General features: G+C 37.4%; 1 protein-coding gene across 13 annotated transcripts in view; it reads right to left on the bottom strand.

Annotated features, from left to right (window-relative positions):
* The window catches only part of NF1 (neurofibromin 1), a 242,066-nt gene that overhangs the window by 110,452 nt on the left and 108,759 nt on the right, over window positions 1–22,855 (bottom strand). For all 13 annotated transcript variants that reach the window (XM_059669430.1, XM_059669433.1, XM_059669423.1 and 10 more), the window contains 10 exons: window positions 16,708–17,148; window positions 16,182–16,321; window positions 15,794–15,916; window positions 15,276–15,359; window positions 14,362–14,478; window positions 13,632–13,813; window positions 13,304–13,515; window positions 9,657–9,818; window positions 9,421–9,524; window positions 7,520–7,655 (listed from right to left, as the gene is read on the bottom strand). In XM_059669430.1, coding sequence (XP_059525413.1) covers window positions 7,520–7,655; window positions 9,421–9,524; window positions 9,657–9,818; window positions 13,304–13,515; window positions 13,632–13,813; window positions 14,362–14,478; window positions 15,276–15,359; window positions 15,794–15,916; window positions 16,182–16,321; window positions 16,708–17,148 — 1,701 coding nt within the window. The remainder of the gene's footprint in view (window positions 1–7,519; window positions 7,656–9,420; window positions 9,525–9,656; window positions 9,819–13,303; window positions 13,516–13,631; window positions 13,814–14,361; window positions 14,479–15,275; window positions 15,360–15,793; window positions 15,917–16,181; window positions 16,322–16,707; window positions 17,149–22,855) is intronic.

Here is a 22,855-nt window from a genome sequence, read left to right as displayed (position 1 = left end):
TCTTAGGATTTACTCTCCTTAAAACTCTCCTATATCATACAGCAGTATTGTCTCAGGCATCATGTTGTGCCTTATATTCCTAGTACTTATTTATCTTATAATTAAACATTTGTACCTTTTGACCACCTTATTCCAATTCCCCCTGACAAGTCTGATCTCTTTATCAGTATTTTTTAGATTCCACATATAAGTGAGATCATACAGTATCTGTCTTTTCTGACTTATTTCACTTAGTATAATGCCTTCAAGGGTCATCCATGTTATCACAAATGGTAGGATTTCCTCATTTTTTATTGTTGTTTTTTTAAATATATTTTATTGATTTTTACAGAGAGGAAGGGAGAGGGATAGAGAGTTAGAAACATTGATGAGAAAGAAACATTGATCAGCTGCCTCCTGCACACTCCCCACTGGGGATGTGCCTGCAACCAAGGTACATGCCCTTGACCAGAATCGAACTTGGGACCCTTCAGTCTGAAGGCCAGTGCTCTATCCACTGAACCAAACCGGTTAGGGCCTCATTTTTTATTGTTGATAATATTCCATTACATGTATATGTATATGTATATGTATATGTATATGTATATGTATATGTATATGTATATGTATATGTATATGTATAACAACTTCTTCATCCATTCATCCACTGATGAACATTAGGTTGTTTCTGTTTCTTGGCTATTGCAAATAATGCTGCTATAAACATGGGAGTGCAGATATCTTTTCAATTTAATGTTTTTGTTTCCTTTATATAGATTCCCAGAAGTGGAACTGCTGGATCATATGGCAGTCACATTTTCACTTTTTTTGGGATCCTCTAATAATGTTTTTCATAGTAGCTGCACCAATTTATAACCCCACCAACAGGGCAAAAGGATTTCTTTGTTTCCATATCCACACCAGTGTTTGTTAATCTCAACTTTTTGATGATGACCATTCTTTTTTTAAAATAAATATATTTTTACTAATTTCAGAGAGGAGGGGAGAGGGAAAGATAGAGACATCAATGATGAGAGGGAATCATTGCTTGGCTGACTCCTGCACACCTCCAATTGGGGATCGAGCCTGCAACTGGGCATGTGCCCTTCAAACCAGAATCGAACCCCGGACCCTTCAGTCCAACACTCTATCCACTGAGCCAAACCGGCGAGGGTGATGATGACCATTCTAACAGGTGTGAGGTGATATCTCACTGTGGTTTTCATTTACATTTCCCTAATGACTAGTTATGTTGAGCATCTTTTCATGTACCTGTTGGCCTTTCATATACCTCTTAGAGAAATGTCTATTCAGGTTTTTTGCCCATTTTTTAATTAGGTTATTTGTTTTGTTATTGAGTTGTATGAGATCTTAATTTTTAATATAAACCCCTCATCAGATATATGATTTGCAAATATTTTTTCCCATTCTCTAGGCTGTCTTTTCACTTTGTTGATGGCTTCTTTTGCTGTGTGGAAGCTTTTTAGTACGGTACAATTGCACTTGTTTAGTTTTTATGTTGTTGCTTGTGTTTTAGATTTCATATCCAAAAAATCATTACCAAGACCTATGTTAAAAATCTTTATTCCTATGTTTTCTCCTAGGAGTTTCATGCCATACCTTTAAGTCTTTAATCCATTTTGAGTTAATTTTTGTGAGAGGTGTAAACTATGGGCCCAGTTTCATTCTCTTACATATAAAATATCCAATTACCCCACCACCATTTATTAAAGACTGTCTTTTCTCCGTTGAGTATTCTTAGCTCCCCTGTCAAATATTAGTTGACTAGATATGCTTAGGCTTATTAAAATCAGGAAGTGTGATGCCTCCTACTTTGTTCTTATTTTTCAAGATTTCTTTGGCTATGTGGGGTGGTCTTCTGTGGTTCCACATATATTTTAGGAGTGTTTTTTCTACTTCTGTAAAAAATGCCCTTGAAATCTTGAAAGGGATTGCAGTGAATCTATAGGTGGCCTTTGATAATACTGATGTTTTAACCATATTAATTCTTCCAATCCATGAACACTTGGATACTTGCCATTTATTTGTGCCTTCTTTAATTTCTTTCATCAATGTCTTAGAGTTTTCAGTATGAAGATCTTTCATTTCCTTCATTAAATTTCTTTCTAAGTATTTTATTGTTTGTGATGCTATTATAAATAGCATTTTTTCAGAAAATTCATTTTTAGTACACAGAAACACTACTGATTTTTGTATATTAATTTTGTATCAGGCAATTCTATTCAACTCATTGACTAGATCTGACAATTTTGTTGTTGCCTTTAGGATTTTCTAAATATAAAATCATGTCATCTGCAAATAGAGATAATTTTATGCCTTCCTTTTCCATTCTGATACCTTTTATTTCTATTTCTTTTGTTTTGTTTTGTTTTGTTAATCCTCACCTGAGGGTATTTTTTCCATTGCTTTTCAGAGAGAGTGGAAGGGAGGGCAAGGAGAAAGAAAGAGAGAGAGATATCAATGTGAGAGAGACACACTGATTGATTGCCTCCTGCCTGCACGTGCCCCGATGGACAGGGTGGAGGGGAGAGCGAACCCACAAACTAGGTATGTGCCCGGTGCACAGTCCAGTGCTCCAACCATTGAGCAACACCAGCCAGGGCTTATTTCTTTTTCTTATTCAATTGTTCTAGCTAGAACTTCTAGTACTATGCTGAACAGGAGTGGTGAGTGGGCACCCCTTTCTTGTTCTTGATCCTGGAAGGAAAACTTTCAACTTTTCAGCATTAAATATGATATTGGCTATGGGCTTGTCCTATATGACCTTTATTATGTTGAGATATGTTCCTCTATGCCTAATTTTTAAGAGGTTTTATCATGAATAATGGTTGAATTTTGTCAAATGCTGTTTCTGCAGCTAATGAGATGACCATATGATTCTCTTCTTTATTTTTTATTTATTTATTGTTTTAATCTTTAAATTCTTTATTAGTTAAGGAATTACAAATGTGTCCTCATTCCCCCCCCCATTAACCCCCATCCTTCCACCCCTCCCCCCACTCATGCTCTCATCCCCCTGTTGTCCATGTCCATTGGTTTGGCTTATATGCATGCATACAAGTCCTTTGGTTGATCTCTTCCCCTTACCCCCACCCTCCCCTACTTTCCCTCTAGGGACTAATAGCCTGATTGCTGTTTCTCTGTCTTTGGATCTGTCCCTGTTCATCAGTCTATGTCAGCCGTGGGCAAACTACGGCCCGTTTGAAATGAATAAAACTAAAAAAAAAAAAAAAAAGACCGTACCCTTTTATGTAATGATGTTTACTTTGAATTTATATTAGTTCACACAAACACTCCATCCATGCTTTTGTTCCGGCCCTCCGGTCCAGTTTAAGAACCCATTGTGGCCCTCGAGTCAAAAAGTTTGCCCACCCCTGGTCTATGTTGTTCTCTATAGTCCACAAATGAGTGAGGTCATGTGGTATTTATCTTTCTCTGACTGGCTTATTTCACTTAGCATAATGCTCTCCAGTTCCATCCAAGCTGTTGCAAAAGGCAAGAGTTCCTTCTTTTTTACCGCAGCGTAGTATCCCATTGTATAGATGTACCACAGTTTTTTAATCCACTCATCTGCTGATGGGCACTTAGGCTGTTTCCAAATCTTAGCTATGGTGAATTGTGCTGCTATGAACATAGGGGTGCATATATCCTTTCTGATTGGTGTTTCTGGTTTCTTGGGATATATTCCTAGAAGTGGGATCACTGGGTCAAATGGGAGTTCCATTTTTAGTTTTTTGAGGAAGCTCCATATTGTTCTCCACAATGGCTGCACCAGTCTGCATTCCCACCAGCAGTGCAGAAGGGTTCCTTTTTCTCCACATCCTCTCCAACACTTGTTGTTTGTTGATTTGTTGATGATAGCCATTCTGACAGGTGTGAGGTGATACTGCATAGTTGTTTTGATTTGCATCTCTGTATAGTGACTTTGAGCATGTTTTCATATGTCTTTCAGCCCTCTGTATGTTCTCTTTCGAAAAGTGTCTATCTAGGTCCACTGCCCATTGTTGATTGGATTGTTTATCTTCCTATTATTAAGTTTCATGAGTTCCTTATAAATGTTGGAGATTCTAATCAAGGGTACATGCACGGTTTAGGGCTTGATCCCCAATAGGGTACATGCAGGAGGCAGCCGATCAATGATTCTCTCTCATCATTGATGTTTCTAACTCTCTCTCCCTTTCCCTTCCTCTCTGAAATCAATAAAAAACTATTTTTTAAAATGTGATGTATCACACTGATTTACATATGTGGAACCATCCTAGCATCTCAGGGACACACACAACTTCCTTTTAATGTGCTGCTGAATTCTGTTTGCTAGAATTTTATTGAGAACTAGAGGCCCATTGCACGAAAAGATTCATGCAGTAGGCTTTCCTTCCCCTGGCTGCCAGCATTGGTTTTCCTCTGGGCACCGGGGACCCAGGCCTTTGCTCCGGCCACAGCAGAGAAGGCAAGCCTCTTCAGTCTTCACTTGGGCGGAGCCTTCAGTCTTCACTCCGCGTCTGCATATGCAAATTAACTGCCACCTTTGTTGAGTTAATTTGCATACTCATCCTGATTGGCTGGTGGGTGTAGTGGAGTGACACCAATTTGCATGTTTCTCTTTTATTAGTGTAGATGTTTGCATATATATTCAGTTTCTGGCTGTTCTTATTTGTTTGCTTGTTTTTAAAATATATTTTTATTGATTTCAGAGAGAAAGGGAGAGGGAGAGAGAGATAGAAACATCAACAATGAGAGGGAATCATAGATTGGCTGCCTCCTGCATACTGGACCGAGCCCAAAACCCAGGTATGTGCCCTTGACCAGAACTGAACCTGGGACCCTTTGGCCCACAAGCCGACGCTCTATCCACTGAGCCAAACTGCTAGAGCTGTTCTTGTTTTTTGTTTTGTTTTTCTCCAGGATAATGCTGGCTTTGTAAAATAAATTTGGGAGTGTTGCCTCCTCTTTAATTTTTGGAAAGAGTTTGAGAAGGATTGGTGTTAATTCTTTAAGTGTTGGGTAAAATTCACCAGTGAAGCCATCTGGTCCTGGGCATTTCTTCATGAGAGATTTTTGATTACTGACTCAATCTCCTCCCTAGTAATTCGTTTATTCAGATTTTCTATTTCACCCTGATCCAGTCTTTTTTCCTTTTTTTTTTAAGCTTAAACAGCAAATATTTCTCATGGTTCTATAGGCTAGAAAGTCTAAGATGAAGGCACATGCAGATTCAATATCTGATGAGAAGCCTGGTTCATAGACAGCCATCTTCCCGCTGTGTCCTCATATGATGGAAGGGGCAAGGGAGATTTCTGGGGTCTTTTTTATAAAAGCACTAATCTCATTCATGAGGGTTCCATCCTAATGACCTAGGCATCTCCCAAAGGCCCCATTTCAAGTTCCTAAAGGTATAGAATTAGGTTGTTTATTTGGGATCTTTCTTGCTTTTTAATGAAGGTATTTATTGCTATGCATTTCTCTCAGAACTGCTTTTGCTGCATCCCACAAGTTTTGTTATGTTGTGTTTCTGTTGTCATTTATCTCAAGAAATTTTTTTATTTCCCCTTTAATTTCTTCTTTGATCTACTGACTGTTCAGGAGAGTGTTAACTTCTATGTGTTCATAAATTTTCCAGTTTTCCTCTTATTATTTATTTCTAGTTTCACGTCATTGTGGTCAAAAGAAATACTTGCTCATCATGATTTCGATTTTGAATTTGCTAAAACTTGTTTAGTGGCCTAACATATAATCTATCCTAGAAAATATTCTCTGTGTCTTTGAGAAGAATGTATATTGTGGTGTTGTTGGACAGAATGTTCTATATGTATCTTTTAGGTCTGCTGTTTCCTGATTCTATAGATGATTTATCCATTGTTGAGAGTGGGATAAATTACCCAACTATTATTGTTCTAATGTTTATTTCTCCATTTAGCTCTGTTATTTTTTGCTTTATATATTTAGGTGCTCCAATGTTAGGCACATAAATATACAATTCCTATATCTTCTTGATGTATTGACCCATTCATCATTACATAATGACCTTCTTTGTCTCTTTTTCCTATTTTTGGCTTAAACTCTATTTTTATCTGACATAAATAAAGCCTGAAAATGGTAATTTCGGTGATCTTACTAATGTCTCTAAGCAACTAAAGCTGTATGCTAAAACACAAATGGATGAGAATGACTCTTAAAAGAAAGAAGACACAAGGCATGGGATTTGGCCCTGGCCGGATGGCTCAGTTGGTTGGAGCAGGGATTGCCAACCGGTGGTCCACGGATCACTGGTGGCCCGTGAGGCCCGAAAGGTTGGCGACCGCTGGGTTGGAGTGTCCTCTGTACACCAAAAGGTTGCAGGTTTGATTCCGGTGAGGGAACACACCTAGGTTGCGGGTTTGACCCCCAGAGAGGGCAAGTGAGGGAGGCAACCAATCAATGTTTCTCTCTCATATCAATGTTTCATACTCTCTAACCCTTCCTCTCTCTCTAAAATCAATAAAAACATATCCTTGGCTGAGGATTAAAAGAGAAAGGCATGGGTTTTGGTAAAAGGATAAATTCTTCCTCCAGGAGTCCCTAACTCTAGACCTATTAATGTTTCTTCCAGAATCACAGTTTAAACAGGCTAAGTGGATTTGCATTAATCTCCTTTGGAATGAATGCATATGCAATTCAAAAACAAAATGGAAACCATAAAAAATAAAGACTTAATTTCCTCAACAAGTAGGAGTGACTGTGGACATCTGAACTCAGAGGCAATTATTTATAGTGCTAGTGTTAAAATATCTAATAACTCGATCTAAATGATGGTGCAACGTATTTTCTAAGTAGCATTTCACATAAAATAAACAGATCAGTCTTTCCTGGGAAAATCTGACACAAAAACATTTTATCTTTTTAAAAAATATATTTTTTTATTATTGATTTCAGAGAGGAAGAGAGAGGGAGAGATAGAAACATCAATGTTGAGAGATAATCATTGATCGGCTGCTTCCTACACGCCCCACACTGGGGATTCAAGCTTGCAACCCAGGCATATGCCCTGACTGGGAATCGAACTGTGACCTCCTAGTTCACAGTTCAACCATTGAGCCATGCCAGCCAGGCAAATATTATATCTTAATGAAGAAATCAAAATTATAGATCAAGCCTCACAATGCAAAAAGCAGGTAGTAAACCTGTTTCATATGTTAAAGAACCTATGAGTAATACAGGCAAAAGATAGCAAACAAAATAAATTGCATAATATATCTCATTTCAACCACATTCATTATACCCAATATATCTGGTGCATCTTAAACTTGCTCTCAATACAAGAAAAAATTATTATTTTAAAGAACCTCCTTAAAATACCTAAAACTGTCTCCGAATATTTGTTATTTTCAAAGCTGATTTCAACAATTTTTAATGCTTTACCCTTCTAAATTGACTCAGTATTATTAATCACCCACTATCAAAAGCTAAATTCCTCTTTGGTAAAGCATTCTTTTAAATTTAGCTTTGGATCAATAATGGTAATCTCTAACCTTAAGCATACCTGGTATAAACAGTGGCACACACTTCGAAGCTGAGGGGGAAATTCTGAGGAGGAACTGATGATGGCATGGAAGAACTTTTCAGTCATCTGACGGAGGGTTCGCTGGTTATCCTCAAGGCTCTCTGACTGTTCTAACCTACAAAAAAAAAGTCAAGTAAATTAAAAACAAACAAAAATACTCCTTAAAAGAGACTACTTAAGAGATATTCAGCCAAATTAGCCAAATACAATGCTTGGACTTTGTTAGCTTCTTGATTTGAACAAGCCAACTATAAAAAAAGAAATTTTACAAATTGTGTATTAAAATTCTTATTATATTCTTATAAATTCAGTATGTGATTTTTATTTTTAATTTTTTTTTTCCAATCTAGTAGATAGGAAAGGGCATCTCATGTTTTTTAACTTTTATTTCCATGACTTCTGGTCAAGTTAGACACACTTTCATGTATTTTGTGGTCATTCATGTTTCCCCTATTTTGAACTGCCTTTCATATCCAGCCTGATATTTCTAACTGCTAGGTGTCTCTCCCACCAGTATCTAAAATTCAGTTTGCCCAAAATTAACTGATCTTTTCTCCTACTCTGTCTTACCCTGTGCTGCTCCCCATGCTGTCAATGGCACCATCACTGTCCCAATCATGTCATTCTGGTGACCTCTGATGTCTCCACATGCCTGGTATACTCCATTACTGCCCCCATTCAATCAGGGTTACCAATTCAATATGATCTCTAAAGTCTTGGTGTTGTGATTAAAGGCAGAAATTCAGAAAACAGACTTTTGTGTCAGGTTTACCCAGGAAAGACCGATCTGTTTATTTTATGTGAAATGCTACTTATAAAATATGTTACACATTTCAGCTCTACCACAATGATCTCTATGGCCTTGGTCAAGACATTTAACTTCCCTGGGCCTCAATTTTTTTTCATCAATAACCCAGTAATAATAATTCTGCCTATTTATTGGGTTTAAACTTCACCCAATGGCTATCATATCCACAAAGCTTTACTTGGGCTCCCCAACTTCCCCAACTGGCATAATCTGAACTCTCAAAACACATCCCCTATGAAACTCACTCTTAACTACGTGTAATATGTCTTATCTCCTACTAAACTGTAAACTCCTTGAAGGAAGGAAGTTCCTTTAAGGGGACTCATCTTTGTCCCCTTAAAAACTAGCACTGTTACCAAGTATTGAATTCTTGTTTTCAATCTTTTAATTAGTAATTTTTACTTATATGCTAATTTACATATTACATAAATGCTTGGGACACTCAAAAGTCATCACTTCAGAATCCTGGAATTAAAAAGATTAAGTTGCAAAACCATGTAGCAATATGCTACTATTTATATTGAGCACTCACATGGTAATATACAGTTTCTACAGCTACATATATATATATGCAAATGCATTTAAAAAAGGACAGAAAAACAAATTAAAGAAGTAACAGTGCTAAATCTCCAAGATGGTAGTCATAGCCACCTTTAATGATAACTGCAATTGTTTTTTAAGAAAAATGTATTTGCATGTAACTTTCATAATTAAAGACTAATTTTTAAAAATATATTTTTAACAATTTCAGAGCAGGAGAGGGACAGAGATAGAAACATCAATGATGAGAATCACTGATTGGCAGCCTCCTGCACACCCCCTACTAGGGATTGAGCCTGCAACCCGGGCATGTGCCCTGACCCTAACAGGGAATTGAACCATGGCCTCCTGGTTCATAAATCGATGCTCAACCACTTAGCCACACCAGCCAGGCTAAAGACTAATTTTAAGAATCAAGGGGAGAAATTGTGAGGGCAAGGATTTACCATTGTACAGTGCCTCTACTCAGGCCCTACCATTATAGTGATAGGGAAAAAAAATGAAGAGCAGTTATAGATGAAAGATGACAAACCTGGTAGGATCCACTTCAAAGCTAACATGCTGCCAATCAGAGGATGTGATCACAATTCGTAATAAAGGATCCAGGAGTTTTTGTAGGTAGGTAGCACCATATACCTAAAGAAATACACAAGTAGGAATTTATTATGCCTGATTCAAGTACCCTTAATGCAGGGTACTTGCTCTGTACATTCTGTACAAAATCATTGCCATACCTTCACACACAAAAACAGATGAATGGATACAAACCTTGAAACAGAAGGTCATTATTTTACTAGCTAAGCTGTTCCCTCGAAAAAGAGTCTGCATGGAGTCTGCCAATTCTACTTCCTTAGAAAACATGTTCCAGAGCAGTTGGTAGAGTAAATGCCGAGAATCAAATAGAGTCACCAGAACTCGAGCTAGTTCATCCTGAGAACAAAACAAACTCTGTTAGGGTGGATAATCCTATTTTCTCTTATGCAGGAAACTGAATCAAGATAAATGGTGACTGATTAATTTTCCTCCCTGCATATATTTGTGCTCATCCTATATAACAAAAGCCTAATATGCAAAGTGTCTGGTGACTGGTCATTGTTCAACCAATCAAAGCATACTATGCTAACAATATGCTAAGGCTGCTCAACCGCTCGCTATGACATGCACTCACCACCAGGGGCAGATGCTCTGATCGGTAAGTTAGCTTGCTGCTGTGGTCCGGGCGATTGGGACTGAGTGAGATGGGCCGGACACACACTGGAGCTCTCCCTCCCCAGCTGGCCAACCTCCCGCTTCCTTCCCAGGCTGGCCCAGATCAGGACTGGGCAAGGTGGGGCTAGACATGCCCTGGAGCCCTCCCACAGTCCCTCCCTGGCCCTATAATGCACCAGTGGGGTCCCTCAGGCCGGACTGCACTCTCTCGCAATCCAGTAACCCTCAGGGGATGTCGGAGAGCCCATTTCAGCCTGATCCCACAGGCCACTCCCCTTGAGAGGGTGCCAGATGCAGGGCTCACAGCTGGTGAACACTGCTGCAACAGTGTGAGCCTCTCCCGATCGATTGGGACTGATTGGGCATGAGCCCATGGCAGGTGCGGTGGGGCCAGGATGAGCGGGAGCGGCAGGTAGGAGCTGCAAGCAGGAGCTGCAGGCAGCGTTGGACTGTGGGTACCCATGCACGAATTCGTGCACCGGGCCTCTAGTATGTCTATAATAGAGGACTATTCTTATATGCCTAACAGAAGATGATGGCAAAGAGTTTAGCTTGATATGCACAGATGATTTTCTCAGAAAAAAAGTGAGCAAGAATAAGACTTTGGTGACCATAAGAGATCTCATATGGTCAGAGAAACTCACTGTTTTCTGAATATGGGCCAGAGAAACAACAAAAATGAAAAGACTACAAGATTTGTAGGAGGAAATCAGGAAATAGACCTGGTACATGCAGAACCAAAACATTAGCAAGATTTATGTACAAAGTGAGGGTGAATGGCTAATTCCTATCTAGTACCTAAATGATAACTCTCATGATTGCCCATGGTAAAGTATTTTGGGGTATACTCAAGAAAAATGATGTGATAATAAATCATTGTTTAACCACACATTCTGAGAAGAGGCTTGGAGTGAACAGGGGACAAGGTCTCTGCTCTCATGGAGCTCACATTCTAGGGACTTAGAGTAAATTCTCAAATAAACACACTAATTTCACATAGTGAATAAATGCTGCCAAGAAAATATAACAAGGTAATGTGACAGAATGACTGTGGGTGTGGTTTTGATTGGATGGTCAGAAAAGACTTCACTAAGAAAGTACATCGGAACTGAAACTTGAAGAACAAGAAGTCGGCCATTTTAGAGATCAGGGAAGAAGCATTCCAGGCAGTAGAGGTAGCAGCAGCAGTAAGAGTGCTGGAGGGTGGAAACAACCCAAACATGTTTCATGGCCAGTGTGGTTTAAGTTTGGTGAATAAAAAGGAAAATGGCCTTGACCAGTTTGGCTCAGTGGCTAGAGCAGCCATGGGCAAACTACGGCCCGCGGGTCAGATCCGGCCCGTTTGAAATGAATAAAACTAAAAAAAAAAAAGACCGTACCCTTTTATGTAATGATGTTTACTTTGAATTTATATTAGTTCACACAAACACTCCATCCATGCTTTTGTTCCGGCCCTCCGGTCCAGTTTAAGAACCCATTGTGGCCCTCGAGTCAAAAAGTTTGCCCACCCCTGGGCTAGAGCGTCGGCCTGTAGACTGAGAATCCCAGGTTCGATCCCGGTCAAGGGCATGTAACTTGGTTGTGGGCACATCCCCAGTAGGGTGTTGCAAGAGGCAGCTGATCAATGTTTCTCTCTCATGGATGTTTCTAACTCTCGATCCCTCTCCCTTCCTCTCTTTAAAAAATCAATAAAATATATTTAAAAAAAAAAAAAGGAAAATGGTATATGATAATGTCAGAGATGAGGTAGGGCCAGGTAGCGTAGAGCCAGAATTTGAGTTTTACTTTTAAGTATGAAGAATAAGATCCTATAGCTTTTTATAGCAGAAATTTACAGGCAATGACAGATTACCATATTAGTTATAATTTACTAAACTGAAACCATTTTTGGTACAATATAAACTAAGCATCTTTTTAACATGGAAAGGGAATTCCTTCCCATATTTTTAGCATATATTATTAAGAATGATATGGTTTTAGGAAAATTTTTATTAAGAATTCAAATAGCCACATTATGCTTTCAGTATTTAAAATATGCGAATACTATGCTGCTGTAAAAAGGAAGGAACTCTTACCATTTGCAACGTCATGGATGGAACTGGAGAGCATTATGCTAAGTGAAATAAGCCAGTCAATAAAGGAAAAATACCACATGATCTCACTCATTCATGGACAATAGAGACCATTATAAACTTTTGAACAATAATAGATACAGAGGCAGAGCTGCCTCAAACAGATTGTCAAACTGCAGCGGGAAGGCCGGGGAGGGTTGGGGGGCAGGAGGTAGGGGGGTAAGAGATCAACTAAAGGACTTGTATGCATGCATATAAGCATAACCAATGGACATAAGACACTGGGGAATAGGGGAGGCTAGGGGACTGTCTAGGGCGGGGGGATAAAATGGACACATATGTAATACCCTTTGTAATACTTTAAGCAATAAAAAAAATAAAATAAAATAAAATAAAATAAATAAAATATGCAACATCAGCCCTAGAAGCTCAGTGTATAGAGCTTCAGCCTGCAGACTGAAGGGTCCCAGGTTCAATTCTAATCAAGGGCACATGCCCAGGTTGCAGGCTCGATCCCCAGTAGAGGGCGTGCAGGCAATGATTCTCTCTCATCATTGCTGTTTCTATCTACCTCTCCCTTCCTCTCTGAAATCAATAAAAATATATTAAAAAATAAATAAATATAAATAAAACATGCACCATCAGAATTTCAAATGCAAATAAGAGCGCTTAAATTTTTAAAAAATTGTAAAATGCATTATAGAAAAAGAGTCAAGAATTGGGGATAGTAAACAGGCACAAGCCTTGAATTCTAGTGCTAGCATTACTAACAACTAAATATGAGATTTAACACTAATTATCTCAGTTAGTATATGAAGACACCAGACCAGATCAGTGGTTTTAATTTTCTTTTCATCAGTATTTAAATGGAGTTTTTCAGTAGGACAGGTCAGAAGTCCGAATTTTACTTTAAAATGTGTGGATCGGTATGATCCTCATACTTAAGGTAAGAATACTAGTGAGGACTAAGCTCCAACCACTTCCCCACAGCTGAAAACCACTCAAATAATATCTGAAGTCTCTTCCAGCTCTAAAGTTTCAGCAATTCATTCAATAAACATTCACTGAACAAATGAATTCTGAACCATCTGCTATGTGGCAGGCACTTTTCTTTTCCACCTTCAATGAACTTACCCACTGAGAACAAGGAACCACATTGGCCAGAGCCATAGCTATAGGGAGCTCTCCCTGATCACCCATCATCGTGACCAGCTCCACCAGTCTCTCAAACCGATCCGCCAACACCGTTTCGGCAAGTGTGTCAAATTCTGTGCCTTGTTGAAGGATTTTAGTCAGAACTTCCATAAATGTAGCTCTTGTCTGGAGATCTTTGTGGTAACCTAAACCTGATATGGACAGATAGACGCAAATTTACTAACATGACCTTGCTGAAATAATTTTACTCGTCTTATATGCCAATTCTCTAAGTTTTAAATTCCTATATGCTCTCATTTTATCTCACCTATGGAATGCATGAGGCCACTGTCCACATTAGCATTGAGTAAGTTGGACATTGCAAGGACTGTACAGTGCCTCAGTGATGCCAGCCTCCGAGACATGCCACGTTTCCTGCCACCTGTTTGTGCATTTTCATCTTCAACTTCACTACAGTCATTCAAAAGGTTCATAAACAATGTGAAATACCTGAGAAATAAAAAGACTGACCCTTATACAGTGAAGGCCACATCAACCAGAAAACTAACGAGACATTCTGAAATCATCACATGTGTATTTCATGAGTGGGTCTTGAGTATCTGCTACTCTCCAGTCTTGGGGTAATCAGCTAGTGTGGCTCGTTATGAAGTGTGATCTGTTGAATATGATTTTGCCCTGACAAAGCCCAGTATATATTCCAAATAGATGCAATGTAAGTACATCACTTTTAATGCCTAGCATATAAAATTAGTGGTCCAAATAGGTGATCTGGGTTTTACTGCCAATAAAAAGTCACTGGTCAGATAATTTTCTTTAAAAATCACAAAACACAGTTGTCCTCCTATCCCACTCCTGACACAGGGAATACTGCTTCATGCATGTGTTATATTTTAATGAGACAGCAGCTGATGGCCGTAATACCAAAGCAATGATGTCCATGTTCTAAATATAACAATTTATCACTTTGATCACACTTTCTTTCTTTGGTTGTGTGGGACTTTGTTTTTTGCTTTGTGTTTTTGGTAACAGAAATTTACTTAAGAAATAACTGTGATTTGGCTTCCATTAGTTCCACACCATCTCCTTCCTCAGGCTGCAGTGGAAGGCCAGCCAGGAGTGAAACTACTGCTTCCATGCTTGCCTGGTCCAAATCTCTGAAGAAAAAAATATTTAAAGACCATAATAAGTTTTTCAGGTTCTTCCACTCCACCATCCCCTCAAATAAATTTCTTCCTAACAGACACAAACTTTAGGAGCTACCTATTTCATTAAACACGTTATTAGGAAAACCTAAATGATTTGAGTTAATATGCAGACTCCAGAATACAAAAACATTTCAAGTTTAGGAGAGGGTGACAATAACTTTCTACAAAGTAATCTTGGCAAAATGGCTACCTTAAATCAAGAGAATGCACTTCAAAACCAAGTCTGGCCAAAGGAATACATGTAAATGGTTATTATGCAGTTCACAGTAATTAATTATTTTCTAATATGTGGCAATAAATACTTGTCATTAGAGTAAACTTAATTAGCTTTAAAAGGACTCAAAACAACTAATACATTAACAAATAATACATTTATCAGATGTAAACAAGAGATTTTCTAAATGCTTTAATCTCTAAGTAAAATTACATAAAAGTAACTATAAAAGCTACAAGATTTTTATCTAACCATAAAATAAATACAATTTAAGGCTTTACATATTTTATTTTCCAATAATTGTACACGATCCTTCATAAATATGCAACACTAACTCTCCAAACATAAAACTCTCACATTTTTTTTACTGTAAGTCTTTTAGTTAAAAAAAGAAGTATAAATTCAAATGCAAGAGCTTGATATCCAGAAAAATAATTTCATTACACATAAAATGTATGTATACTAGCTATAATGAAGTAGTACCAATGCTTAGAGTAAACCTGCTGATACTTAAGGTCATTCTCTTTTTTACCTTGTAAGACATTTTACATCATCATCTGCTGCTTGATTTGATGTTCCCATAACCCAGTCTGTCAAGTATTCTACCATCTTATTCCTATAGAATGGTAGAGAGGAAAAAAAAAAAGCAAACAAGTTTTTAAGTCATACATACACCTTTTTAAATAGTGCACACAATGTGCCAAATAACCCAGGAAACATGACAAGTTTCTAAAAGAGATATTGCTCTCACAAATCTAACAGAAGGGACTTGGATACTGACCCTTCATGTTATAGTTAGCTATGTATCTGTTTGGAAACAGAATCAAATTCTTAGCTCAAGGATAGTGTAATTTTTGAAAAAGGGCGCGCTGTCATGGGCACAAAGCTTTGGGAAATTTAAAAAGACATGGAGAAAAATTGACACCTAAAATGCTCCTTTCCCACTCTCCATCCCCGCTTCCCATAATAACCAGGTACCTACCATTTTCCTGTACTTCATTTAACATAATAAGATTTAGAAGACTCTGCATTGCTCTTTTAAGAACTCACCTAAATTTCATCTCTTGACAAAATGAGAGGTCATCTCTCCTTGCCATCATTACCTCGACTAACTGACACAGTTTCGTTTTTATTTGAATCGCATGAACCATATTCCCAAGCACACGGACATATCTATTTGGACATAGAAACATTCAAAAAAAATTATCAGATACAAACAAAAGAAGTTTTCTAAATGCTTTAATCTCTATGTAAAATTACTAAAAGTAACTATAAAAGCTACAAGTTTTTTATTTTATTTATAAGAGAACATACATAACTTCTGGTTACCTTATTGTCACACCCTAATTTGGGAGCAATAAAGAAAAGGATGGCAAATTATTTCACTAATAACTACTAAAACCAATGTATTTCTGCTACATTTCAATAGAATGCTTACCTGACCAAATTTAACATCATTGTTTCAATGCTAGCTTGCCCCAAGTGTTCAGAGCTGCCTTCAGTATGATTATCTAGTAAATTCTTCATTATAGCTATAGTTTGCTCTACAAATTGAGTATTGGTGTCAGTCAATAAAACCTATACAAGGAACAAAATACATCTGGAATCAATGCACAGTAGACAGATCAGAGAGATATGAAGCTGCCTGATCTAAATGTCTAACATATGCAGAAATGCGCCCACAGGCATATATCCAAACAGGCACAGAGCTATGCATAGACACTCATACCCATATCTAAGATATTCATAACCCCAGGCACACCCACACACTAGAGTTCCTAAAAAGCAAACTAATCCCACATTAGAGAATTCTTTTTTTTTTATGTCATTTTCTCCCTATTTCTTTTAAGACTTGTGAGTGAATGTTCATGCCAAAATTTACTAAATAAACAAAAGGGCTTCATTATTTTAATAGTCACTCTATTCGTAGGGAAAGGTAAAAAATTAAGCAGAGCACACTTTACCTGTCCTTGTGAGTCAAAGAATTTGCTGATGGTATTCTTCAATTTGTTAAATAGCATTGGATAAAGAGCAGGACTCAATTCCAGACCCACCAGATCCTTCACATTGGTCCTTATCTGAAGTCCCACTTTCTCATGGTTACACACCATTAAGGACAATAGTCGATCCATAAATTTGCTGACAGGTGTGTCTGCATTTCCTTCTGAGGACATCACTGAAATCATGGAACCCTTGCGTTCACTGACTGGGCCCATGGGTGGGCTATAAGTTGCTAGGCCAGAATTGCTTCTCTGCTGCAGGCACACTCCCCCAAGAGCACAAAGAAAGCCAGTCATGTTGATCCATTCCTGTAGGGAGTCGGTGTCAGACAAATCTATGGATCCTCCTCCACTCACATGAGACATTCGCCTCTTAACAATGGTCTTGTGAAGGCTTTCAGCAGCCTAAACACAAAATTTTTATGGGAAAAGTTAATTCATCCTAAATTGATTGACAGACTTGACATTGCTTTTTATCCAACAATTCTTCCATGACAAAAGAACATATTTTACATTTAAAAAATCCAAGTTTTCACTCTGCCATCTCTAGTCACATCAAGGTGTCTTACTTCTTGAGGGAGGGCGAGCCTTATAGAATTGAGGGTAACAATAAACAGAGATACAGACACAGAAGGTGGTGATGACTACAGCTCAGAAAGGAATGTATTTTCAAAATATTTGCTGTATCAATTCCTGGACACACAAGCAATATCTATGCTGCTTCAAGGAATATAAGCATGTGGAGATTTTTACCCAAGTAGTGGGTTCACTTATTAACTTAGTGGCTCCCCAAGTTCAAGTGCTCTATTGTAGCCAGCTTGAAACATTGTACTACTCTTAACACAGATTCCACATGGCAAGATAAGAGTAATCAAGCAGAAGAACCTCTGACTACAGAAAGAGAGTGTAACAAAGAAAGTACAGGAAGACAAAAATCAATAGAAAAAATCACACTCTAATCTGACTGAGGAGAAATCTTCAATTTTCGGATCCTTTTAATTTATGGAATACAGATGAGAAGGAAAAACTCTTACTATGTGTGGCAAATTTTCAAATTCAATTTCCCTTATATTCTGCTTACAAGTGTAATATTCATCCTAGTACAGTAAATATATTAACCCAAGAAAGCAATATATTTGAGGTATTCTGAGGTATGAATGATATAGAAGCACCACTGCACTACTTTCTTATGTATGTTTGTTTCGTGAGGAAAATGGTCTCTTATGAAGGATTTGAATATGGAAGTCCTGAAACTCTGCCATTTTTTATAGCACATGCATGTAATACAATTGTATCTATTATTAGAATATGGCTATATATCCCTGCTTTTGTGCAGTACATTATCCCTTTTAGCACCTACGTGATCAGGTGTTTCAGCAAGTTCTCTGATCAGAACTTAAGACAGGGTGTGGCTTGCAACTGGCTGACTTAATGTGAAACACAATGAAAGAACCACTGGATACATTATGCTTTGATAAAGAAAGCCTACATCTTGTAGTTAAGTACTTTGTATCACCTACTTTGACTACAAGGATGGCTGGACTAAGTCATACAACAAAATCAACTTCACACGGTCAATGATGTATGCCGTAATGAATCATGGTATCAGACACAGAAACATCCACTGCAAAAGAACTTAAAGATGGGCTTAGCAACAAGGTGAAAGAGGCACATATTTCGACCAAATTTACATACTGAGATTATCAAACAGTGCCAAGTGATTTTGCATTTTTTGGCAGTGGAAGGGACCTGAGAACTCAGCATACTGACAGCATTTGGGCTGAAACACTGTAATTGGTATATACATGACTTATTTCCTTCACTCATCAAGAATATGAATCCAGTATCACTTAGACATCTCCTTAATCCAGTCTCAGCTCTTGAGCCAAGTGTTCAAACTGAACAGACGTTGTACTTGGCATCAATATTAATTAAGACAATATGGAATACTGCACTAGCAGTTAAGGCTCAGCTATCCAGAGTTCTTTTGTGTCTTTATTAAATGTTAATCCTCCCATTAGAAATAAGAAAGAGGAAGAAGATCTCAGAGCAGCTCCATCACCTTGGTTACCTGTAGCCAGTCCTCAAAGCAGAGATATTTTAATGAAACCCACCGAAGTGGAGGCAGTGACATTGAAATGGATTAGCAACTTATTAATAGAACCAAACATGTACAACAGCAACTTTCAGACACAAGAATCCATGCAGGGAAGATCTGAAGAAACTGACAACAGTGTGAAGATAGAAACAGTGGTCCTGGTAGCAATAGGAGACATGGTGATGGATCTGGCAATGAGATGAATTCTAACCATGCAAACCAGTCAGCTGGGAGCCCTGGCAGTGAGGTACAAACAGAAGACACTGCAGATATTGAGACCTTAAGGAAGAAATTGAAGATGATGATCATGATCATAATCCTAAAAGCTGTTGTGATACAGATATTCATAACAAAATTAGAAAGTCAAGCAAACATTTGCTTAGGGAATCCCATGGTCCATCAGAAAGAAGTGGGACAAGCAATAGAATAGGAAAGGACCTGGTTTTTAACACTGAGTCAATACTATCAGTAGATAATCAAATACAAATGCTAAATGCCTGTTCACACTCTGAAGACCCAGAACATGATATTTCAGGGGAAATGATTGCTGCTTATACAGTACAAATAACTCAGGAATCTTCTATTATATGCACTGGGGACTTCATGGGAGACTATTGTGAACAGATTTAAATGTCAACAGTTTACTGGTCCACAGCATCACCACCTCCAACACCATGGGCAAATATGATCATATGCTAAGCGCAAATAATGCCAGTTACAGTAGTTCCCAAGTCAGTGCAAAATTAGAAAAAAAAATAGGGCTGATTTTGATGGTGAAGAATCTGGGTGTAAAGAGGAACTAGTTCAGATTAATTTACATGCAGAACTAACATTTCATCTCCAAAAACATTTCCCCAATTTAGTATCTATTTACCATGAACATCTTAGTCAAGGGCCTGCAGTTCATAAACATCAATTCAACAGTAATGCTGTGACAGACATTAATTTGGATAACATTTGCAAGAAAGGAAACACTCCGTTGTGGGATACAGTCCAAGATGATGATGCAATTCATCTTTCTGAAGGCTTAATAAATGAAGCAGAAAAACTTCTCTGTTCCTTAGTATGCTGGTTTATGGATAGACAGATTGGAATGAGATTCACTGACAGTTCCCTTAAAAATTTAGGAAACAAGTAAGTAAGAATTCTTTAAAATGTTATGCATTAGTCAAAGGTCATTTTGTGTATTCTTATCAACTAGGTGTGGTAGATTTCATAGCATTTAACATACTATTACCAACCTATTTAGTAATTGTGGTTTTCATATTAGGGCTTTTCACTCATAAGGTTCATATTTTATCACTCACTCTTGCTCTTTCAGCACTTTCTGGCACTATTGATTATAGATCCCCTCCAACAGAAACAAAGGAATAATAATTTTTATTCTTTTCTCCCTTTTTATTGAATTTGTTAGGGTGACACTAGTTAACAAAATTATACAAGTTTCAGGTGCACAATTCTACAACACATCATCTGTGTACACTGTATTATGTGTTCACCACCCTAAGTCAAATTTCCATTTATCAGCATTTATCCTCCTATACCCTCCTCCTTCATCCCTCCCCCTGGCAATCACCATACTGTTGTCCATGTCCATGAGTCTTTTTCTCTTGTTTTTTGTGGGTGTTTTTTGTTTTTTTCTCAATCCCTCTACTCCCCCGATCCAGCCCATCCACTCTGACATCTGTAAGCCTGCTCTCTATTATGAGTCTGTCTATATTTTGCTTGTTATTTCATTTTGCTCATCTGGGTGGATATTTTGTGTCTAAGGCTTCTGTAGTGCATAAAGAATTAGGTTTGTGTTTTTTTGTCTTGTTTTTTCAGTGCAAATTCTACTGTATATTTATATAGTACTTATGGGGGCTCAAATGATTACCACAAATTTCTTGATTTTCGGTTTTGTTCCACCGGTACAACAATTTCAGGTTTCCCTTGTCTTATACTGTTTTGATAATGTTGTTCCATTCTCTGGTGTAGTGAATTCAGTTATTAACTTAAGATATTTTATATTATGTATTATATATAATGTTATATTTTATTAATGTTTTCAGCTTACCTCCAACCAGGCCTGATACCTCTCATTTTACTGAATATTTAAGTTCTTTAAAATATATAATTTTTTACTTAATTGAATTAGAAAAAGTATGTGCAATATTTTTTTCCACTTTTGGTCCTTAAAGGGCTATAATTTGAACAATCACCGTAGGAAAACTGCTTGTTCATGAAAGTGGAGGAAACCACTAATAGACCTCTGTTAGTGGATCAGTTACCTCATGTGGCATATGTTCTTTAAAAAGAAATCTTTGAAAGGCTGAATATTTCATTATTTACATAGGTATTATAACAGTTAATTTTAACATGTTAACTGTCTTTTAAAAGTCTTTGTGAAACAAATGGACATTTTAAGTGGCTATAATAATTTATATTCCCCATATGTGCATCTGCATACCCCTTGACCCACCCAGATGGTCACATTCAAGAATGTTCATAACAGCACTATTCAAAATAACTAAGTATTTTTGTATAGCTATCTAATTCCAAAAGAAGAGTTGAAAGAAAAATTAAATTGTAGACTGTTTGTTGAATGAAATAATATATAGCAATAGCAATGAATGAACTACTACTGCACAGACTAGTGTGCATGACCTTCGGTGTGGATGAATCTCACAAACATAATGTTGAGTGAAAGAAGGCAGATATAAGAGAGTATATCTTTATCATTCCATTTATATAAAGTTTAAAAACAGTTAAACTATTGTATTTATGTCAGTATTATGGTTATTTTAGGGTTGTTAATGACTGGAAAGAGGCACAATGAAGGGTTCTGGTACGCTGGGAATAATTTACTTCTTGAAGTGGGTGCTGGTTGCACAGGTATGTACATCACCGAATATTTTGAATTCTCACTTAGATTTATATATGATTTTGTTATGCTTAAATAAAAAGAAAAAGCTAGCCCAGCCTGCATGGTTCAGTGGTTGAGCATCGACCTATGAACCAGGAGGTCACAGTTCGATTCCAAGTCAGGGCACCTGCCCAGGTTGCAAACTCAATCCCCAGTGTGGGGCATGCAGGAGGCAGCCAATCAATGATTCTCTCTCAGTATTAATGTTTCTCTCTCTCTCTCTCCCTCTCCCTTCCTCTTTGAAATCAATAAAAATATTTTTTTAAAGAAAAAACTACATGAAAGATGAAAAAAATGAAGTAAAAAACCAATCCAAACTTAAGATTACCATATACATTTTTAAAGAGTCACTGATATATTTTTGTCATATATTATCAACCCAGAATATCAAATTTCTTTTAAAAACCTTTGATTCACATGAATGAATCTTGCAAACACTATGCCAAGTGAAAGAAACCAGTCATAAGAGACCACATACTGCATGATTCCATTTATGTGAAATGTCCAAAATAGGCAAATCTACAGAGACTGAGAGCAGATTAGTGGCTGTCTGATTGGGGGGTGGGGAGGGGGGCGAGTGCGCATGAGGGTGCGTGGGGGAAAGGGGAAAGAGGGAAATTAGGGAATAATAGTTAAAGGTTTTGAATTGTTTTTAAAATTATGGTGATGGTTGCACAACTTTGTGACTATACTAAAAACCACTGAATTATACATTTTAAATGGGTGAATTGTATGGTATGTGACTTATATCTCAATAAGTTACCAAAGGGGGAAAAAAAGCTTTCATTCTGAAACCACGTGTCATCTCCAAATAATGGCATTAGGTACACATTTTATTTCATGAAACTGTAACTTTTTTTTCTTGTTCTAATTAAGCATGGTAAGAAAAAAGCAATAAAGACTAGCCAGGTTTTCTAAGACATGTAATAATGAAAGCAATGTGGCCAACATAAATCAAATCAAATACCAAGTAATTGTTCATTTCCAGGGGAGCAGATAATAGTTGATAAATTAAATGTTCAAGTTTTAATATTTCGCTTAACCTGTGGGTTCAAATCATGTGCCCATAAGATTTCTTTATTAGATACTTAATAAAATGTATAGTAAAT

The sequence above is a fragment of the Myotis daubentonii genome, chromosome 16 (assembly GCF_963259705.1).
Source record: "Myotis daubentonii chromosome 16, mMyoDau2.1, whole genome shotgun sequence".
In the NCBI taxonomy this organism is placed as follows: Eukaryota; Metazoa; Chordata; class Mammalia; order Chiroptera; family Vespertilionidae; genus Myotis; species Myotis daubentonii.
This window is presented reverse-complemented; position numbering and strand designations above follow the sequence as displayed.